The sequence below is a fragment of the Rhinolophus hipposideros genome, assembly GCF_964194185.1.
Source record: "Rhinolophus hipposideros genome assembly, chromosome: 22".
NCBI lineage: Eukaryota > Metazoa > Chordata > Mammalia > Chiroptera > Rhinolophidae > Rhinolophus > Rhinolophus hipposideros.
In genome coordinates, this window is record NC_138068.1 from 34,057,904 (window position 1) to 34,078,468 (window position 20,565).

General features: G+C 36.0%; 1 protein-coding gene across 2 annotated transcripts in view; it reads right to left on the reverse strand.

The window, feature by feature from the left end:
• Window positions 1-3,338: 3,338 nt before the first annotated feature.
• ESF1 (ESF1 nucleolar pre-rRNA processing protein homolog) overlaps window positions 3,339-20,565 on the reverse strand; it is a 67,811-nt gene continuing 50,584 nt past the window's right edge. For both annotated transcript variants that reach the window (XM_081034658.1, XM_081034659.1), the window contains exons 10-14: window positions 18,355-18,476; window positions 15,486-15,573; window positions 8,554-8,636; window positions 6,981-7,127; window positions 3,339-5,371 (exon numbers count right to left, since the gene is read on the reverse strand). In XM_081034658.1, the coding sequence (XP_080890784.1) occupies window positions 5,078-5,371; window positions 6,981-7,127; window positions 8,554-8,636; window positions 15,486-15,573; window positions 18,355-18,476 (734 nt within the window). In that variant the 3' untranslated portion in view covers window positions 3,339-5,077. The remainder of the gene's footprint in view (window positions 5,372-6,980; window positions 7,128-8,553; window positions 8,637-15,485; window positions 15,574-18,354; window positions 18,477-20,565) is intronic.

Consider the following 20,565-nt stretch of genomic DNA (forward strand, 5'->3'; position numbering starts at 1 on the left):
TAAGAGTAGTGAGGGTGAACATTGTTTTTTGTGTTACTAGGATTTAAAACAATCTGATATAGTAAGATACACAGACACAGAAATAACTCACGACTATGATGGAGGAAGTCTTTTATACTTAGTTTCCTAGAAAGAAAAGGCATAGCATACCACAGAAAGGGACAACTCTGGACCACTCTTAGCCTGCCCTAATCCTAGGACCCGGCACCAGACAACTACGGACAGTTCTTATACCCTAGAGCCTAAGGAAATTCAAACTAGCCAATCCTGAACCTGCTTACCCTGCCTCACCCATTTCTTCTCAAAGAAACCACAGTAAATGCTCTTGCCTATATTTTTCCCAATATAGGGAAGTACTGGGGTTGGTCAGAGGACAGAGAAGGAAAAAATGTAGGCAAAAGCCTTTATTGTCATTTCTTTGGGAAAGGATGGGCGAGGCATGGTAAGCAGGTTTAGGATTGGCTAGTTTGAATTTCCTAGGACTCTAGGGTATAAGGGCTGTCCCTACCGTGTTGCCCCAAAAATACCTGGCCGGTGTTTTGGAGCAAAAATTAATATGACTCGGTATTATATTATTATATTATGTATATTACATTATATTACATTGTAAGACCCAGTCTTATATAAGATTATTATTATATTAAAGTAAGACCCGGTCTTATATTAACTTTTGCTCCAAATGATGCATTAGAGCTGATGGTCCAGGTAGGTCTTATTTTCAGGGAAACAAGGTAGTTGTCTGGTGCTTGGCCCTAGGTTGATTAGGGCAGAGTAATAGTGGTCTAGAGTGCGGGAACCAAATAAAGGAAGTGGTTGGGGAAGTGGCTCTGGATCAGTTGATTTGCATTTGAAAGGCATGCTTGCCTCCAAGTTATTTACTATGTCTAGGAATTGGCTAGCTGGGGAAGGGGCAATCTCTATAGAGTCAGCAAGATCAAGCAGTCAAAGTATCAGAATACAGAAAATAAAAGACATGGTGAAACAGAAAGCCTTGCCTTATTCTCAATCTTAGGAGAAAAGCACTGTCTTTCACTAGTAAGTATGTAAATTGTAGGTTATTTGTACATGCTCTTTATCAAGTTTAGGTAGTTCCTCTCTATTCCAAACTTGTTTTCATTATGAATGGATGTTGGATTTTGTCAATACTTTTTCTCATAATTGATATGATCATGTAATTTTTCTTCTTTAGCCTGTTGATATAGTGGATTACATTGATTGATTTTAAATGTTGAATCAACTTTGCATATCTGGAATTAAACTTCATTTGTCATGGTGTATAATTCTTTCTATACATTGTTGGATTCAATTTGCTATTTTGTTGAGGACTTTTATGCCTAAATTCATGAGGCAGATTGGTTCTCCAGAATGACATTTCTGTATAATAACAATGAGTATCAGTCTGCATTTTTCTCTACTTCTACTGTCCTTAGTTTTGCTATCAAGGATATACTGGTCTTAGAAAGTAAGTTGAAAAGTGTTTCCTCTTCTACACACACACACAAAATTAAGATCAACTGAAACCTCACACCTTATACAAAAATTAATTCAAATGTAGTATGGGTCTAAATGTAAAACATAAAACTGTAAGGCTTTTAGAAGTAAATATAGGAAAAAAAATCTGTAACCTTGTTAGTCAAAATATCTTAGCTATGACACCAAAAGACCATTCAAAAAAAGGAAAAAAATGGATAAAGTGGACTTTATAAAAGTAAAAAAAATTTGTTCCATGAAAGACTGTTAAAAGGAATTAAAAGACAAGCCATAGGCAGGAGAAAATATTTGCAAATAATGTGTATGACAAAGTACTTGTATGCAGATGAATAAACAACTCTTAAAACTCAATTAATAGGAAAACAAGTAACTCAATTAAAAAAATGGGCAAAAGATCTGAACAGACACTTCACTAAAGAAAATATGTGGATGGTACACAAGCACATGAAAAGATATTAGGGAAATGAAAAATTAAAACCACATTGAGATACCAGTATACACTTATCGGAAAGGCAAAAACAAAAAACAAAACAAACAAAACTGAAAATATCCAGTGCTGTTGAAGATGTAGAGCAACTGAAACTTATATATTCTTGGTGGGAATGCAAAACAGTTTAACTACCATGATAAATAATTTTTTGCAGTTTATTATAGTTAAACATATACTTACCATACAACCCAGGATCCCACTCCTAGTATCTTCCCAAGAAAACCTGTTTCACACAAAAACCTACACATGAATAGCAGCTTTATAATTGTCCCAAACTGGAAAAACCTTATATTGACTGACAGTGAATCCTTTTCCACAGAAGAAATCTCTGTGTTGTACATTGTTTTAATAATGGACCCCACTTTGTTCATGCCTCTTTGTATGTGACTTTGCATTGTGACTTTCCACCTGTTGATTTTGGTTTTGGCCATGTAATTTGCTTTGGCCAGTGGGACAATAGCAAAGTGACACTATCAGAGGCTTGAAAAGTACTTGTGCACTGAGGTTTACCCTCTCTTACTGCTGGGAACCCTTCAGTCACGTGAAGAAGCCTGTATTAAGGAAGAGAGATCCCCCAGCTATCCGTCATCTGAGGCCCCAGACATATGGAGTTCCAACCAGGCCCAGCTCAGGAGCTGAGCTGGCCTGGAATTTAACTGCCTAGCCAATCCACAGATTCATAAGAAATAATAAATGTTTGCTGTTTCAAGCCACTATGTTTTGGTGGTTTGTTAAGCAGCAAAGGCTAGTAGATATAGTTGATACTGAGTTCATTCATCTCTGATCTGGTGGATCAAAAAGCAAATTAGTTGGGGCTTTCTTTTTTCTTCTAAAGCAGTGGTCCTCAACCCTGGCTGCACTCGGGAATTACCAGCAGAACTGTATAAAGTAATGAAGACTGGATCCCACCCCATAGATACAAGTTAATAGGTCTAGGATGCAGACTGGCCATTGCAATTTGAAACATTCCACCCTAAGTGATTCTAATGAGCAAAAAAGGCCATGCTATTTCCTAATAAAGGTCTGCTCAGTAGGGAATATGAAATGAGTACAGTCATTTCTCTCCTGCTTGTGTCTCTAACACATCTCCGTCAAAAGAGCAATGACAGTGGGTACCAAACTTGTCCCCAAGACTGTTGATGAAAGTCTGAGAAACCAGAGCTTCAGTGGTATTGAATCACTATGGCTCTTTCTGGATGCTACGATGCTGACCTATTTCCCAACAACAGAAATCCAAATAAATGTGACCTTAAGAGTAACCCAAACTACCCTCAAATTATTGCCGAATTGTGATAGTGACCATTTTTTATCCTGAGTTTTACTACCAACAAATACTTACTGAGAGCCTAACATTCTTGATATAGAATGTTTATTTAATGCAGTACCTGATAATGTTATTCTCATTTTTTTTCCTGATTAAAAAATAACAACTCTTTGAGAAAAGGAGCCAGGGCTGTGCATAACTTGCGTGCTCCATTTACTTGTTATAATCAATTATGTGCCTGACTAATAAAATGAGATTTACAATTAAATACACTGACTTAAAAACAAAGAGCTCAAAAACAAAAACTCAAACCAAACCATAAAAAACCAAAGGGCTAAGGTTTATAGGAACCTTGAAATCAAACTCTGAGTAATTCCTACACGATAATTAAACAATTAAAAGGAAACAAATATTTTTCCTTGAATAAATGAAACATGAATAATTATGTAACTGGTTATAGACTATAGCCATAAACATATTAAGATTCACGATCTCTTAACGATGAGTAGATAAATATTGGAAAGTTCACAATGATCAACAGGAATAATGCTTTATTTGGGTGAATTACCTAACAATGTCAATGCTTTATGGTAAAAAAAAACAACTCCTGTCATACTTTGCATTTTTCTCTGTGATAATGAGCAATTTAGATGTCCTCTTTTCTCCTTCCTCTTTCAGAAACTGTTTATATACTCTTATTATCGTGATATCACTCTGAGTTTTACATCCTTTTATTCTTGAAAAAATATACTAGGAAAATATATTAGGAGATTTGAATTTTTGTACCAAAAATGTCAAATTTACTATTAACCACAAGATTGGCTAAACTCCTAATGTCTTTCGGAAGCTACCATATTTATCATTTGTTCCAAGTGATCATCTTGTTTTTATCTTCATTTATTTATACAGCACACTTAGTTCTCCTCCCTAAGTGGTGAATAGTTTATAAAACCTAGAAAGGATGAGATCCAGGAGTATTAAGGCCTTAAAGGTGGGCTTTAATTGTAGAAGAATTAAGATTTCTTAAACTCTATAGCAGCATACCCACCCTTCCAAGCTGAAGGGCAGATGGAAACATTTTCTGTTACTACAAATAAAAAAATCATTGCAGAGCTCACAAACATTTCAAATACAATTAAGAGCAATGCAAATATGGAACTGCCTCTTCGTGGAGTTGTCCTCTTAAGGAAGACAGTTTTTCAGATAGTTTTCCCAGAGACTAGTTTATTTGAAGTTCATAAAATAAAATAAACCACCGCTATATAAAATAATGAAAATATTTTACACTTTCATTTACAAATTAATGTCATAAACAAACTATCATAAACATGACCAAACAACAAAGAAAGTTACTGGCTTCCATCCATTAGAGCTAGAAAAATAAAAATGATTTAAATATCTAAATCTGTTTCTGGCCTTCCAGAGAAATTAATGTATTACAAATACATATTTTGAAATTGTTCCTAATTTTTATTCAGACTTAAGATTGGGCACTGTTCTATTGTTTTTACATAGAACTGTGAAATATTTTAGGAAAAAACCTAACAGAGTAATACAAGTGTAAACTGAATTTCATAAAGTATAAAAATTTTATAAATCCTATAATTTGGGTTAATTGAATTAATTATGATTAATCTGAAGAAATACAGAGCACAAATTTGTCAATCATCCATAATTAGATCTAACTGTTACATAGGAGAGAAATTTTATAATGGTCAGAGTAAGACTTTATTCATATTCTTGAAAGGTAGCTTTGTTTCCAATAAATACTCCTTCTACCAATTTTGTATACTTTAGAACACATTCTCAATCCAAAAAGAAACAATATATAGTTATTTGACTTTTTGTTTTTTTCTTGCTTGAAACTGCTCTGTTTTGTTTTTTACAGATTTAATCAACATTGACAAAGCAGGATCAAGGGACCTCTTTTGTGATTCCTTTTGAATTTCACTCTCTTTTTTCTTTATTGCCTGAGTAAGTTCTTGTTCTTTTTGTTCTCTCTGCCGGGCTTTCTCCTCAAGGATTTTTTCCATAGCTTTTGTTTTCTTGAAATTAGGATCTGAAGGATCCAAATTGAACAAGTGGGAAGTATACATTGCCTGAAACCGGGAATCCTTTACATTTACCTGTAAATCCAAAAGGAAAATAACAATAAATTAAATTAGTGAGCCAAAAGGCCCAAAAAAGGTGCCAATTTTCAAGTCAGGGAGATATTACATAAAATACAAATGTGAGCATTTTACATAGATTCATCAGAAAATTGTCTTCACACAGATCCCCAATGGAGTTTTAAGGCCTCCTCTTAGATCACAAAGTACAGGGCACAGTTTTTATCACGTAATGACAATTTCCTTGAAAGGAAACTATAGTGGTCTATTATATAATGGCTGCAACTACATTGGTTACTTAGATTAAGTGATTGTAGAAATGGTTTCCGAGACATGCTTCCCCACACTTATAGTCTGAAATCTGTTCCTGGATAATTAAACAAGAAATGATATTTCCTGCTGGAGTTTTATGGAAAGTCACCCCATTCAAAGTGCATAAAAAAAAAAATTTTCACCTCGGTGCCAAAATGCACAGTTACTGAGGGTGATTCATAGAACAAAGGATTTAGAGACTAAAACGGAAAAGAAGGCACCCGTGAGACCAAAATTTGGTCAGATACAAGCCCCAAATTTATCTTCTATCTTTCTATAAAAACACTGTGGTTACACACTTAAGAGTGTATCCTTAACTCCAGCCAGGCTTTCGAGCATTGCCAGGCACCTTGGTGACGAGCAAGAAAGAGAACATGATTCACTGCCACCCAGCTTTTCCCCGGGAAGGATGAGTCCACCTGGAGATGGATCACAGAGTTATGCAATTATCGTAAGGACAAGAGATGTGATACTGCCACTGCCACTACCAAGAAAACACTCAGGAAGACTCTTTTTATGCATGATTATTAATGTATGAAGACAGTTCTCAAAATAGGAGGTTTGACTACAGATCATTCTTTGCTTTCAACTTTTCATAAGAAAATCAATCACCGAAAAGTTTGGTGGAGCAACAACATAACGGGACTGACTTACAGAACCTGGAGCTATAGAGTGGACTCAGAGTCCCTCAACATGCTACTTAGAAGTTATCTGTATGTTCCTCTCCATCCTTTGTTCAAAATTTCCATCATGTTCTCTGGGTCTATTCTTCCATGTTAATAGTTGGAAGTCGTTAAGTAGCTCCTGGCAGCTATTTGTAGGTTTTCTGCATAGGGCTCAAACTCATGCACAGAGACTGTGTTGTCATGAGGAATATGGAGTTAGCAAAAAGAGGGAAAAGACAAGATACATAGCAATTAAAAAAGTATGGTATACTGTGCTGGCCACTCTACACAGTGAGTGTGACACAATGTGACATGAACCAGCTATTTCTTAGTTGGGCTTAGTTACGCATAACTTTGCCAGAGTGAGCATCACACTGAATGTGTTGTGACATTAAAAGCGACCTATTTTGGTGCAACATAGCTACCAAAATACAAGTCAACTACTTCAGCTGGTGCTCAACCAAAGAAACAGTGATTTGCTCCAACTGGGGATGAACAGGCTGTGCAGGACTGAAAGATGTAGGTTTGGCTCCACAATCCTTCTGAAGACATCTCAAGGCTAACTTTGACTATGCTCAATTTCTATTTCCAGAGCTGACTTTAGATTCAGCGCTGGCTTTAAAAGGTGAAGGACTTCTGTCCCGGGTTACCTCAAAGTCATCCTCTAATAATTCCTTCTTTTTCATAAGTTGTTTTTTCTTCTTTTTGCTCAGATTCTGGTGTTCCACAATCTTATTGTAATTGAAGTGTTTCTTGCTCTCCTCCTCCTCATCCATCACGAGCAAAGCCATTTCAGCCTATAAAGCGAAAAAAAAAAAAAAGTTCAAATATACAACAGTGTTTTTCTTCCCCCAAACAGGAGTATGGGACACAGAAATCCCCTCTAGGAAAGGAGACCTCAGTTACCAATGCTCCGGGATAACACCTTTCATCCATAAACTGACTGAGGATTACCAAAACTTATAAAGAAACCCAGAGATCTTTGTATAGCAATAAGGTAAAAATCTTCAGAAGCAACATCACTGAGAACAAGAGAGGGGCGAAAGCTTGTATTTAAAAACCAGACCATATTACACTTAGTGTTCATTAGTAGGCTGCAGGAATGAGTCCTCAAGTCACCCAAATAAAAATTTCTCATTTTCACTTTGGTCTTTTTAAGCAATGACACAAAATATTGCAAATGTAGTATTCCGTAGTATTTTGTGATACAAACTACTTTCCAAACATGCATTTTAAAAAACAAAAAACTTCTTTTTTCTTTTGCCTTTACTGATTCACTACTGATACATTCTGTGAAGGCGGGATCTTAATATTTACTTCTGAAATCTAATATATTGTCTTTTCCACTAAATTGGATGTGTTCCGGCCATAGGAATAAACGTGAACCCTCAAGAACCAAGTAAACAACCATGTATACTAGAGAAAATCCAGAATATGCTGCCAGACTTTTGTGCCTTTTCCTGTATTACCACTTTAGGCTGCTTTAATTTCCTTTATTTCCATTACTGGCACTTGCAGTTGATTTTCTTTTTAGAGCCATTTTCCACAAAAGAGACTTGCTTTGTGGCCCTTACTCTATGAGCATTACTGTATATGCAATAAACGGAGAACGGAAAAGATCCATTAGGACGCAGAGGTTAGCAGACCAGTCAGGCTCACTCCCAGACAGTCATGTGACTGTCAGTCACAGGGATGCCTCTGTAAAAACACGTATTCCTCTGTGCCATCATCTTTGGAGACACTGAAGATAAGGTTCGCTGCATATCCAAGAAAGACTTTAATTTTGTACATTAAACTTATGTGTTTTACAATAATAAAAAGAGAGAGATTAGCATTTGACAAGCCATGAAAGCAAGTCTATATTACGGGACAGATTCAGATTAAATTAACTAAGGGCAATATTATTCTCAGGTTTTAACAGTCGTATTTTTTTTTCTGTTATAGTAAATGGTTTTTATAATGAGGTTATCTTCCTCTTAATCTCAAAAGGACATGCTTTGGGTTTGAGGTAAATTTTAACTTTGCATTAGTTGGAAAAACGTTTGGTAAAAAGGTAATATTTAAAAAGTATGCTGCTAAAATATTTAATTATGTTTTATAAGTTATAAATTTTATTGCTAAAATCAGTTTTTTTATTAGAGAGGGACACTAGAAACTAATGTAAATAACTTCATTTAAATTATAATACAATTATTGACGAAGTATGTAATGATCATGTTTTACCTTTTGTTTTTCTATTTCAGCATCTTCCTCTGGAGATGTGTTATCTTTTGCAGATTTCATTGATTTTTTCTTTTCTTTTATACCTGGCACAACATAGGAGGGTTAAAAATTACAAGTCTATAAGCAACAATATGTTTACATAATACTAAAAACAAAAATGCAAAGTACCTAGGAATAATTTTATCAATAAAGGTATAGAAATTAAAGTAAAAAATATATATTACCAAGAGAAGATTATGGGTATGAATGAAATAAATGCAGTATATCTGTATGGGGCAACTGAATACTATAAAGAAGCAATTTCTTTTGAAAGTAATGGATAATTATATCATCAACTAAGAAAGAAAAACCTTAAAATCATTTCAATAAATATAGAATAAGCATGTGATAAAATTCAATATCCATTCATGATAAAATACACACATTTAATGAATTCTAAATGAAATTTCATTCAAGAAAATCTTTACAAAGATTAACAAGATAGAGTTGATATACTAGTAGTACAGTATACTAAAATGTACTATAAAGTGAAAATAATAAAAAAATACTGAACTATATAAGAGAAAAACAGAACAGTATAGCTTAATATATAATAAAATGTAGCATCATACATCACTGGAAAAAGAAGGGGTTATACAATAACTGGTGCTGGGCAATTTGTTTTGTTTAGAAAAAAAAAATCAAGTTAGTGTCTTACCTCCTAGTGTATGGGCAAATAAAATGCAGATGGATTAAAGAGTCAAACATTAAGACAAAAATAAAACCATGTTAGAAAATACAGAGGAATAGCCACCTGATCTTAAAGAAATATTTTCTTAGCATGAGAATAGTAGAAATCGAAGGAAAACAAACCCCAAGTGATTTAAGTATATAAACTCTTAAAACTCTGTATATAAAAAAGTTCATCTGCAAAATGAAAAATTCATCTTTATAATAACAATTTGACAGTAACTACCTGCAAGGAAAAGTTTAATAAAATCCTTTGTCCTTCGCTAAAGACAAACTTGATCTTTGGTTAACTTTCTAGCTCTATTATCAGGCAAAATTACTGATGGTCAAAGCGGCCTGATTGGAAAACTGCTTCTATTTCCAGGACTTCTACAGACCACAAGTTATTAGGTGAGATGATCTCGTCCTGAATGAGAGGTAGTAATGTGCAGCAGTTTAGGGCACTTGACACTGGAACAGGTGGCCTGGGTTTAAATTCTGGCTCTATCACCATTTAGCTGTGGTAGTTTGCCTGTGTCCTTATCTCGTATATATGTACATACGAATATGAGTGTGTATGTGTGTGTGTGTGTGTGTATTTATTTATGAAGTCCTGGGTTCTTTGATGATCATGCTGATACCTTCATTTTTTTTTCCTATTTTGTATCTGTTGGACTAAGAGGGGTTCAAGGGGAGTAGATTTTAGGGTGCTAAGGTATAAAAGATTAGTCTGAAAGGCAAGAAGGTTCAGAATCTACAAAGCCACGTCTGTTACTCCAGAAGGTTAATACCCCAGTCAATCTTCTCTGTACTGCTGCACACTGTCTTCTTTAGATAAGCTGTGTTCTGTCTTTCCAATTCTGAGAAAACAACAGTCTAAAGTAATAACGATTAATGTTTCCACAGCACTTACTGTGTGCCAGGCAGTAGTACTGGTCTATTCACTTTACATATATTAACCTATTTAATCCTCACAACAATGCTATGAGATATTAGAATCCTCATTCTGTGGATGAGGAAACTGAAGCACAGAGAGGTGAAGGAACCATAATTCAAACCAGCACTACGGCTCATGCTCTCAATTTTAACTACTGTATTACACTCCTTTACTATCAAATAGCATTCTCTCTGTAACAGCCCTTTCCATTTAAAATGTATTTTGATGTGAAGTAACAAAGTAAAAATTCACAGAACATATCACGATGGTTGAATAACTGCAGCTAATGGGGGATAATAGGAAAAACAAAGCCTAAAATCCAAAGAGGTGTTCGACTCCTTGCGCACTAAAGTCCAGCTGTACTTATGCAGCCACACCCAGCCAGCAAAAAGTGCTGCTAGGTTCACCCTTCAGTGCTACCAAGGTATTTGCATTCCAAGCAGAAATATCAATGTATGCAGCCCTTCTCCTTAGAATGAAAATCTTTAGTGCTCCTTTTCCCATGGTTTTCAGGGAACGATGTTCTCTAAAGATTATATCTTTTTCTGTTTTAAATATGTGTATTTATATATATAAGTATCATCAAGGTTTTACACCCTAAGTTTACCTCTGCTCCTGTGTACTCAAGGCAAGAGCTCCTTTTGAAGTGAATGGACGAGTGACATATACAGAAGATCATTCTGTGACAGCGAAAAAAATCAAGCTGTATATGATTAATACATAACGGAGATAAAGATCTTCACATACAGCTGTGGGAAATAATTTCAAAGAGCCCACAATGAACTGTTCCGGATTTTGTAACAACCTGGTGAAAAGTCATAAAAATAAACTTGAAAGCAAGACTGTAGCAAGGGAGGAAAAAAAGAAGCTCCAAGATGGTCAGGGTTAAACATGATATCCAGTTTTAGCGTGATGAAAATGTCTTTGCTCACAAAGAATTTACTGTGTGCTAGGCTGAACTGCTCAGCCAAAAGATAAATAATGTGTAGAGATCCTTTCTGCACTGTTAACAAGATTATATTAAGAGGGCACATCTTAATTTCTATTTTTTTAAAAAGCATTTTTTCGTCTTTGGAAAGTTTTGAGACCTAAGTTAAATGAAGAGTTCTATGGAAATAAAAGTCCTGTTCTGAAATGTTATCTTTATTTTTCAGTGAGTCATCTGGGAAGTGAGAAACCACATCTCTTGGGACTGCTACAAAAAAGTACATATGAATTGGTTCTAATAATTTGAGTACTAACAGAGACTAGAAATTAGATGTTAGAGTTTTATAGTTAAAAAAAATAAATCTAACTAATCCTTATTGAGGCTACTATCCTTTTAGGCAAAAAATGTAACCGAAAACATGGAAAAAGATGTGTTACTAAAAATTGATCTGTAAAAGGGCTATCTGTTTCATTTTCCATTACTTGTAATGTCATAGAATTGTTCCCATGAAAAAGCTTCCTTCAGAGGGTTTAGTTAAGCACCTCTTGTGAGAGAGCAGGTAAGAAAATTCACTGGAGGGCAGGCAAGGTCTCAGCAATGACCAGATGGGAGTGGTAACGAAACCCCTATGGATTCACTCTTTCTGCAGCAAGTTCCTGCATCCAAGATCACTTGCCCATATTAGATGCAGTCTGTTAATCTTCCTCTGGACCTGGGCATTATGGCTTTGCTTCGAAACCCAGCAATTTCTGGTGTCCAGCTTTTATACATATGGGTCCTGGCTCTGGCTTTGATCTATACAGTGTGCTTGCAGAATTACAAAAAGTAAATGGAGACCACTGGGATTCAGGTTCTACCATCTGCCAGTGGCCCTTGTACAAATCAACTACATTTTTGAGTTTTAGTTTACGCATCTACAAAGTGGGCTGAAGTTTGGATTAGAGGACAGAATGCACATAAAAGCATTTGTAAAGTGTGAAACAACATAAAAGCAGTACACAGTAAGCACTTAACATACTGCCTGAATGAATCAAATATGCGTACCATATTAGATTTTCATGGTGGTTTATCAAATATCTAAAGACAAAGGATACATTTTAATAGGGTACATTTAAATGTGATGTACTTTACTTCATTCCTACTTCTTCAAAAAATGATCTTATTAAGGAGTTTATGTAATTAGACAATAATAAGTAAATTTTTCTAGTATTTAATTTTTAAAAGAAAACAAATTTTACTTCATTCTACAAGTAGTACATTACATTTTCGAAATTCTCATTTAATACCAAGTTTGCAGTTTAGGGGAAAAACAGAACAATTATAGCAAGTTTACAGTATAGGGGGAAAAAGAGAAGGATGTATTAGAAAAGATTTCTAGTACTCAAATTGGCTCCTAACCCAAGCTAAACTCCAGGTCTGGCATCAATCAATGAACTCAATTCCTCTACATTTTCAAGTTCAGCACTATGGGATTGCCTAGGGCAAAGGTGTTATAAATGCACCCAAGTCCATCTGGCTTAAAATGTCTCTGTCCTCTGGCTCAAACAAACTCATATAAAAATAATAAAAAAAGATATGTCTCTCCTGCTCAACCATTGGACTTGAACCATACACCTCCCAAACACTAATGTTGCTCCTTCTCAGTTTCTTAAGCCTTCTACCTTCCAGGTAGTACCTTCTCCAGTATGATGGAATATAATAGTACCTTATGTAGGCTTTCCCTAACCTCAGAGCCCATCAATGCTTTTCACCTCTCAATGCTTTCTATCTTCAGCCCCATGGTTTGATATACTATTTTATTGATTTGTAAGTCTATATTTGCACTCTGACTTCTCAGCATATCTCCTAGACCAGTAATACCTCCACATGAATTATCTAATTGAATCTCAAAGCAATTACACCCAAAATGAACCTACTGACCTTACTTCCCACCCAAACCTATTGTTCCTATATTCTTTCCTAACTCAGTAAATGCAAGAGCATTCCTCCAGAGACTCAAACGAAAAATCTAGGAGTTACGCTAAATTTTTTCCTTATCCAAATAAATCAGTAAGCCTACCTCCAAAGTACATCTAGAATCCCACTCACTTTTCTCCTTCCAGTTCCATTACTGGCATGCCACCTAACCCAGCCATCATCTCTTGTCTAGACCTCTGCAAAAGCCTGGTATCCCACTCTCACTAATCCCTTTCTTTAATCTGTTTTCTTCACAGGAACCAAAGTACAATGTAAAAAGATATACCAGATCATGTCACATCCTTTCTTAAAGACCCTTCAGTGGCTTCCCACTGTCAGTAGAATAAAATCTAAATTTGTTGCCATGACAACATGGCCCTGCAGGGTCAGTCCTGTATTCCAGTCTGGCCTCATACCAAACTCCCTCTCTGAAGATGCTCCAGCCACACCTGTCTCTCAATTTCTCCAACACAAGCTCTTTCTCACCTTGTATCTTTTCTACCCACCTTTCCCTCGTTTGCAATGCTCTTCCCTCATCTCTTTATTCCTGATCCCTTCTCATTCTACAGGTCTCAGCTCTAATGTCACCACCTCAGAAAAGCCTTCTTTGCCTACCCTATGTAAAGTAGCTACCCTTCTTCTTCCTCATTATAACTTCTATCTTACCTTATTATTTGCTTTAAATATTCTCAAAGTATTCTTATTTGTTTACCTGTTTAGTATGTCTTCCCTAAACCAGACTCCTCAAGGGATGTAACCTTGCTTGTGTTATTACTGCTGTATCTTTAGCCCACCAGAGTGCCCAGCACCTGGTAGACACTCAAAAATATTTATTGATAGAATGAATAAACAAATATGGCAAGATACCATTTTTTTTGGTCCTAGGTTTTATGTAAAAAAAAATTCTCAGCCTTCCTGTTATTCTTTTTGCTTTAAGAAAACAATTTAAGCCCAGATATAAACGCCTATGCAATATTGAGATCAAAAGTATATAAAAAGTATACTGAAAGCAAGCAAATTTTACCTATACTTTCCCTTGCAACTTCTGATACTAACTTTAGAAAAGAGCTTATTCACAATTGAAATGTGCTGATTCCAAGAAATAAGCAACCCCAAGCCATCAAACCATTTAACTTACTCTTTGAATCTTATCCTAAGTTCTGCAATCTGACTAGATTTCACATGCCAAATGAAGCACTTTGGAATGAGAACAAGGAAACTATAATGCTTTGCATTTCTCCATATAATAAACTTGGTTTCCTGAGTAAGAATAAGACTAAAATCCATCATCTCCTAGAAATGACCGCTCAGGTATGATAAAAAGCAGAACATGTTAAGTTTCCATTTCCCTTTCCAATTTCTAAGAATCTCACATGCTATAATAGACTTTATTCATCTTGATCTCCTTTTCATCAATAAAATGTCAGTGCTAAAAGGCTGTAACAACCAGGAAATAATTTTGAGCAATTTTGACTTTCCTGTTGAGAACTATTCTGGCCCACTAGTCATGAGGGACAAGAAGCAGGGAAACTTCATAAAATCCTTCTCTTTACAATGCCAGCTTGGAGTTGCTCCAAGAGCAAGCCTTTTGGGGCTCATGTGTGTGGTATTTAGATCAGGGTAAGGCAAAATGTATGAGAACAAATGGAAAATGCTTACAGTGGTCTCTGCACTGACTGGTCCAAGTATGGCTTGAAACTTACCACACACATTTATACATACCAAAAAGGTAAGAATGAAAGCATTCAGGAAAGAATGAGTGGTACATATGCAATGGAAACAAGGCTCCTTGGATATTGGAAATCAGATACCAGATAGTTTAGGGATTCAAGGGAAAAGGGGAGGAAGCTGGCTTATAGCTGTAATAAAACACGATAAATGCAAAAAGGATAATATGAAACATAGATGTTTTTGTAAATTTGAGCAGAAAAGCTTTTACACCATACAACCATGTAAAAATTTTAACAAATTTATAAGAATATCATATAAACAAATTTTTCCACCCTTTCAATTCTTTATAGCCTTTGCAAAGAGAGACAGACCTAGAGTGGATGTATTATAAAAAAGCAGTGAAAGCCACAAGAAGATGACTATTCCTTTTTCAGCCTTTTATAGTCAATCAGTCTATAAGGATATTTCCTGGAAAGGAATCCCCATAAACTGTTAATCATGCTACCAAAAACCTCCTGTACTAATATTATTCCTTATATATACAGGGGACAGGCTGACCCTTCCTAATTTGATCAATGGTTCTATCTCACAAGACAGACCTGCTTATAAGGCAATAAAGGAGGTATATAAATTCTAGGAATTTTTAAAAGAATGAGTAGCTTACAGTTTCTACCCATGTCATCTTTTTTTATTTAGATTCCAATTAAAAATTACAAATGTGTGCTGGCTTACCTATTTTTTTAATTTCTTCAGCAAAGTACGGATCACTCAAATCAACATCAGAGGGTAGTTCATCTTCACTGGCCTCTTCACCAAGAGCCTTAAAATTGAACATAAAATACACTCAGTTTATTACAAGGACTATCATATATATATGTGAAGGAAAATAGTACATGATTTCTTTTAAATCATATAGTTTAATCTAAAATTAAACCCCTTTAAAAATAATTTTATTGGGGAACAGTGTGTTTCTCCAGGGCCCATCAGCTCCAAGTCCAGTAGCCATTTTCAATCTTTAGTGGCAGGGGGTGCAGCCCACCATCCCATGGGGGAATTGAACGGGCAACCTTGTTCAGAGCTCGCGCTCTAACCAACTGAGCCATCCAGCTGTCCCAAACCACTTTTTAAAATTGATCAATTTAGGGTTGACCAGATGGCTCAGTTAGTTAGAGCGAGAACTCTGAACAAGGTTGCTGGTTCAATTCCCATATGCACCAGTGAGCTGTGCCTTCCACAACTAGATTGAGGGACAATGACTTGGAGCTGATGGGCCCTGGAGAAACACACTATTTCCCAATGTAAAATAAAAAGTTTAAAAATACATAAATAAAAAAACAAAATGGATCAGTTTAATATAACTCCCAACTGAGTCATTCTTTTGTTTGTTCAACAAGTATTTATGGAACACTTAATAAGTGAAGGAAATTATGCAGGGCTTTTGGAGAAATGCAAGTTATCAGATACATGGTTTCTGTCTTTAGAAGTTTTACAATCTATTAAAGGAAGTCAGATATATAAAGACACATACATCAGTAATAATAGATACTGTAATAATAGTAATAATAGTAATAATAATAATAATAATAATAATAGTAATAATAATAATTCAAGATAGGAAGTACCAAAAGGGACAAAAATAAAAATGATACCGATATTCAAAGGAGGAGAATACTTTTATTATAGCTGGGTGGTCAGTGGTCAGAGAGGTGGCCTTCTCTCTCAGAAAATTGAGAAATAGCAGTGCTATCAATAGTATGAAGTAGTACATTGTGGTTATCTTTTAAATTATTAGTTAAAATAATTTATGTGCTGGTTAATTAAAGATAATTATTTTATTATGAAAATTCATATGTATGAATTTTCACACACACACACACACACACACACACACACTCGCAGTAAGGATAGCACAATGAACCTCATGTCCTCGTGACCCAAATTTCAATAATTACCTTGTTTTATCTATAATCTACCCCTGAAAAACTCTTGGGTTATTTTTAAGCAAACCTGTTGGTTAAATTTTCCCAATTCAAATTTGAACAAACTGTCTACTAAATTAGGATGTTTAATTAAAAATTCAAGTCTATAGAATAAATAGAATATATGTGAATTAAGATCAGGTTAACCAGATTGAGTTTATCCCCAGGAATCTAAAACATGAGTCACTTTAACAAAAACATTTAGAATGCATATTGCTAAATATCATCCTGCATGCTAAATAACAACCACCAAGCCCTAAAAAATATTCATTTTGATATTAATATCCTTTTAAGAACAGGACATCTAAGAATTTTTTCACCAAATTTTAATAGGTTCAGCAGTAATTGTTTCTAACAAGGATTATGGAATATTTATATATCTAACCACGTATCTATTCACATATTTCTTTGTTTTTTAGCTCTAAACTATAGCTTTACCAACTATGGCACATAAACGTATTCATTTCTTCAGTAATAATTTCTTGATATCAAAACTGAAGTCACAGAGAGGAAAAGGGGAAAATATTTTTAACTTGAAGAAAATTCTTGAAACTCTTCTATATGGAGAACCTGTAGAGTTGGAAGGGATCTGCTGGAATCAGCAAGTCCAGTACAGAGCGCTGAATCTAGAACAAAGTGGGCACTCAATAAATGCATTTTTAATATTTTTGATGAAACAAGTCAGTCTTAGCCTAGTGAAGGGAAAGGGACTAGTAAATGAAAATCAAAGAGAATAGTTGCTAACGGTGTCCGAAACAAGTGACTATTTTATTAACCCCATAAAGACCCATTTATAAGTCTTCCAATAAACTGATGGCTTAATAACTTGTGGAATTATTCCATTTAAAAAACACTTCACTGCCTACTTAGTTTTAAAGGACATTCTAGGGAAGATGAGAGGTATCATATCAATGGGGATCAGGGCTCTTACCCCATTTCCTCATTTTACTATCTATTTCCTGAAACACTGACTATAAACAGGAATACAAAAATCACTCCACTGCATCATTCAGTTTTGCAGTCCTCTGTCTTTACAAGCGCTGAAAGTCTCAGCTGCACCAAAAGCACACACTTACACAGTATAGAGAGAATATAGTACAGTAAGAGAACACTGACGTGAGAGAGCTGGAGTCATAGTGTCAGCTTGGCCATTAACAAGCTATGTATCCTCAGACAAATCAATTAATTTTCTACAACTGTAAGGCATCAGGCATGGACTAGAAATGATCATTTAAGACTCCTCAAGTTGTAAAATGCTGCGATTAGTGATATCATCTTAAGGCAATGACTTTACTGTCAGAATGCTGCATTTCAGTGACAAGATGAGTATTTTCAATGGCAAAATCCATAGTGGTCTCTGCTATTACTAAGGACTCTAACTCTAGAAACTATGTTATCCTTGAATCATAGGAATCCAATCAGATTTTTCATACATAACATATAATCATAGAGGAAATATCCTTAATAAAGAAACTTAATGATAACAAGATGCTAGAAGATCCATATGATAATACTGAAAAAAAAAATGCGGATTGAGAAATAGAAATGTATAGAAAGCACCTGGTGCATTCTGATACGTGATTGTTGTTCAATAAATATTTGGTCATAACTATCCTTGATACCTTCTGTTTCTTTTTCAGTCTTTTTTTCTCTTTCTTCTTCTCTAAAAATTGTTCCCAAGGGGTCAGTTTATCCTTTCCTTCCAATTTCTTTTTAACCATCTCTTCTGCACTTTCTTTAAGACCTAAGGAAAAAACACAAAAACAGTTTAGCTTAAAATGCTGTATCTTTATTAACTTAAAAATGTAATTCACCAGAGAAGGTAATTTATATATGTTTACTGGAGTAACAAGATAAAATGCAACACTGAATTTGGTAATACTCCAAGATCACAGAATAATGTAGGATCGCCTTATATCAAAGCTATTTCCTCATAGCAAACAACAATAACTCTAACCAAACCAAAATAAATAAACCAAGCAACTTGATATATGATCAAGCCACTGAAGAAAAATCCTTTATTTAGGCTCAAACTTCATTTCTCTACACTTAATTGTTTTGAGACTCTAAGCAAGTTCTGAAACAAAATCTCAGGATATGACTGCCCAAGTGAAAACTTATACGCGCTGGAAACTATAGGTGACTAACAAAAATTGATTAGTAAGCCAATCCCTGCTGAAATACCCCAGGAGGAAAGAATTCTCATAATCACTCTTCAAGCGCTCTGTAAAGTCACATCTTTGAGATCAAAAGACTACTAAGTTCAGATTCCACTCTGTATGGTTTAACTCTTTCAATGCTGTTCTTTGCTTTTGTACTTCATTTCTAAAGGTCTTTGGTTCCTTGTATTCTGCGTCTCCTGAACTATGTTTCTAGGTGGCTTATGTAATAACTGAAATGGGGTGACAAGGTGAAAGAAAAAGCACCAAGGCTGGTCTATCAGACCATGAAGACCCTCATTATTGACAAAGTAAAGGAAATGTGACTACTGAGTTGTCCCTTTGATAATAAAGATGTCTGTTTTATTTTGTAGTATTTTTTGGACATCATGGTTGGATTTGAGGAGGAGGTGGCTTCCATATTTAGATAACACAAAGTCCATTTAAAAAAACAATAATTATAGATCCAAGACAGTGGAGTAGATAAATGCTGTGCTTGCCTCATCACGTGAACACAACAAAATTACAACTAAATTATAGAACCATCAAACTGGAGAACCATTTGAAGTCTAGCTAAACAGAAGTTTTATAACTAAGGATATAAAGAAGAAACGATGTCAAGACTGGTAGGAGGAGCAGACACATGAAACGTGCCGGACCCAAACTTCCTGTGGTGGTTGAAAATCAGGGGCGGGGGGTGTCTTGGCCACAGAAGTTCTCCCCAGAGGAGTGAGGGATCCCAGCCTCACACCAGGCTGCCCAGCCTGGAATACTGATTCCGGGAAAAGGAGACCACAACATCTGATTGTGAAAAACAGTAGGGATTCCAACCATCTTGGTGAGACAGAGGGCTGCAGGAAACCCGGATGTCCTCTTAAAGAGCCTGCGCACAGATTCACTCACTTGCAGGCACTCACCCTGGGCTCGGGTGGAGGGACAGTGACTCACGGGCTGTTGGAACAAACAGGGAAAGACTGAATTGTGTGGCCATGGAGTGAGGACTGGAGGGATAGTTGCCATTTTCCTTCTGTGGGTCCTCTTGCCATGCAGCCAGTAAGCGGGTGCCATCTTTCCTGTGTTGAACCTTCCCCCCATGCCCATGGCCAAATATGAATCTGAATTGATCTGGTGAGCTCCGCTCACTCCATGGTGACTCACTGACACCCTGCCATACCCAATCTATAGCACAGGAGGATTTATCGTTGGCTGAACCTTACGGATGCCAGCAACTGGCAGCAGGCCTCGGGGTGTCCTGGCTTTGTGCGGAGCTACCCCAGACCTGGTACTGATAACAGCTGTCCTCAGTTCACAGTGTGCTCTCTCCCATATACCTCTAGGTTTAGCACAGGCAGCAATCACCTGTGGATTGCTTTGTAGCTCCTACCAGGTAATCTAGTCTCCAGCCAGTTACAGGCAGTGGCTGACCTGGGCCTGCATCAGAGCCCCTCCCAAGAGGCCCCAGAAGTGGCACATCCAAAGTGTGGTCTCAAAAGGCACCAGAACCCACTTGGACAAATACCACTCTGTGGGGTAGGTCCCTCACACAGCAGTTTGTAAGCTGTGGACATGGCCAAACTCCAGTCAGCCAGCCTGAGGGTCAATCCCACCCACTGATATGCCAATAGCAATCAAGGCTCAATTGTAACAGGAGGGCACTCACAACCCACAAAAGGG